This window comes from Buceros rhinoceros, unplaced genomic scaffold, assembly GCF_000710305.1.
Source record: "Buceros rhinoceros silvestris isolate BGI_N320 unplaced genomic scaffold, ASM71030v1 scaffold26108, whole genome shotgun sequence".
NCBI classification, from domain to species: Eukaryota; Metazoa; Chordata; class Aves; order Bucerotiformes; family Bucerotidae; genus Buceros; species Buceros rhinoceros.
In genome coordinates this window covers 22,544-24,973 of record NW_010427899.1, presented here as the reverse complement: position 1 = coordinate 24,973, position 2,430 = coordinate 22,544, and the positions used below count along the sequence as shown (strand labels likewise).

Sequence of the window (2,430 nt, the reverse complement as noted above, 5' to 3'; positions counted from 1 at the left end):
GCAACGCCTGTTAACGTATCACAGTCTTAGACGTGCCTACATATGAAATGAATGCATTGCTTTCCTCAAAGCATTAAAAATAATGTGAATTTGCCAAGGAATAATTAATTTAGCTCTGTCTAATGACACAGTGGTACCAAGATCACTTGGAAGTTTGTAGGATTTAATAGCAACTATGGAGTCCTGTCCCAACTGCTGATGGAGACTCAAGACTGCTGTGCTTCTACGGCCCTGTAGATGTTAAGTTCAAGTCTGTAATCTGCTCATCGATGCTTTTCACAGACAGATGAACTAAGCAGCCCTTGTTTCAAAGCTCAGAAGGAAAGAGTCCTGGCAGGATATTATCAGACAGGAGGAAAAAAATGAATGGAAAATGCTAACCCTGTAATCCAAAGTAAATATAATGCAGGGAGCAGTGGGAGAGTGGGAATACCAGTGGACTCATGAATCAGGCACCTTGACAACTCCATGAGATCACATGTGGCATTCATTTCAAAACTGAGGTACACATCAAGAAGATGGGTTCAAGCTCCTGCAAAGCTTGTGAGAATCAGATCTTTCTAATATACCATACACAGCAATTTCTGTAAAGCAAGTCATCACCATGCAACAGAGCTGAGATCCTGCAGGTATCTACCCCAGAGGCGCTGTATCGATTTCAGAGTCCACACTGCCGACGTCCACACAGTGTTTCACTGCAGGCTGTGAGTGTACAGCAGGCTTACAGACGCCTTTGCCGTGCGAAGTGTCCCACTGCATGGTCTAAACACTCTATGTCAGTCTGCCCACTTGTGCCAATAAAACCTGTGCATGACCTGTATAAATTCTACCAAAATTCCTCATGGACTCTGATACTTCTCTTCTTCGAGGAAGCAACCCCATGTTTGAGAAGACCTGAAGGAGAGTGGAGAGACTGGAATTGATTTGTTTTAATGGTAGGAATTAGGGGTGTCATTGTTATGCCATTCTTATGATTTTCTTCTTTTTTTTTTTTCTTTTCTTTTATAAGCTCATTAGAGTTTTTGATACCTGCCCTTTTTGAGGTGGTCACAATGAGATACCCTAGCCCAAATGGATTTGCAGAAAATATTGGCCTGTTTCACTTGTGTTCAGCAAGTTCCTTTAGAGTGTTTCAAGTCGGGCATCAAAACCCCTGACCTTTTCCAGGAAAAACAAACCAGAATTAAGGACTAGGTGTCATTATAGACGTAATCCTCAGTAAAGTTAACTTGTTCTGCAACTAAAGAAATTTTCTTGTTGGTGCATTTTAATATTGCCTGGAATCTTTCTCTCCCCCTCTCCCTCATTCCAGGATTACCTTGGTGCTTGTATAGTTCTGACTGCAGCTATCACCTCCATCACTGAAGGACCTAACTCGGGGTTTGTGGGACTAGGTCTCCTCTATGCTCTGACGGTATGTACCACAGCAAAGTGTAAGAACACTTCAGACCAGTGTATTAATTTTGTAATATTTTAAAAAAATACATATACATGGTTATCTTCCAGCTTTCTTAATCTTGGAGGAAAAAAAAAACAACAATCTTGCAAATAATGGATTCAAGCCAATGTTGAGAGAGTTCAGGGCAACTTGGACTTGCTTCAGGTTTTATGAGCCAATTAAACAAAACACAACCATTCCCAGGCCCTGCGTGCTCCCAAGCAGAGTAGGAAAACTAAAAATGCGTAAGAGGACCTGCTGTGCACTCTGTGTTGCACAACAAAGTGATGCTTCCTCCTGTATATGGCAAAACCTGCCAGGAAATAGTATTCCACGGACTGTCATAACTTGGTTATTCTTTAACCAAAAAACGAATAAAATAATTACTCAAGAACCAGAAATACCTGGACAGAAACTATTCAGATGCCAAATATTGTCCATGCAATTCTGAATGGATTTGGGGATTGGGACCTTTGGGGCTGGTAGGCATGGTTCATCATGTTCAGGCAGCGGTAGAAAAGCAGAGGAGATGGGGTTAGGAATGACGAGATTTTGGTGGCATGCTAGCCAATTCATTTTGACACTATTGTTAGCACTGAGCTAATTTGAGCTGAGTCATGGAGAAGGAACAGTGGTTTAGTGGACTAGGCTATAAGAGAGGCTGAGAGTGCATCCTGAGCCCAGAGCGAGTACCATCATCATCATCATGGCTTGGCTTCGCGAACGAAGATTTGGGAAGGGCTTTCCCCACGCTTACTGCGAGCGCGCTGATGGCTGAAAAGGCCAATGCGGGATAGGCAAGACCGGTCGCAAAGAGCACACCGGAAGGTCTCCTTGGGTGGTACAGTCGAGGCACGGTTCTTTCTGCGCTGTCTTTTCTCCTCGAGACTGATTCTACGTGTGCTCTCAAAGGAGGCAGCAGCGTTATGTATGGTGTGTCTCCAAATCTCCCGACTGGAGGCCAGGGTGGACCACTGATGGGGGGCCCCATT

General features: G+C 43.7%; 1 protein-coding gene across 1 annotated transcript in view; it reads left to right on the top strand.

Annotated features, from left to right (window-relative positions):
• Nucleotides 1–1,312: 1,312 nt before the first annotated feature.
• Nucleotides 1,313–2,430, top strand: part of LOC104498681 (ATP-binding cassette sub-family C member 9-like) — a gene marked incomplete at its 5' end in the record, with an annotated part of 11,129 nt that continues 10,011 nt past the window's right edge. The window contains one exon of the mRNA XM_010142091.1: nt 1,313–1,414. Within this exon, the coding sequence (XP_010140393.1) occupies nt 1,313–1,414 (102 nt within the window). The remainder of the gene's footprint in view (nt 1,415–2,430) is intronic.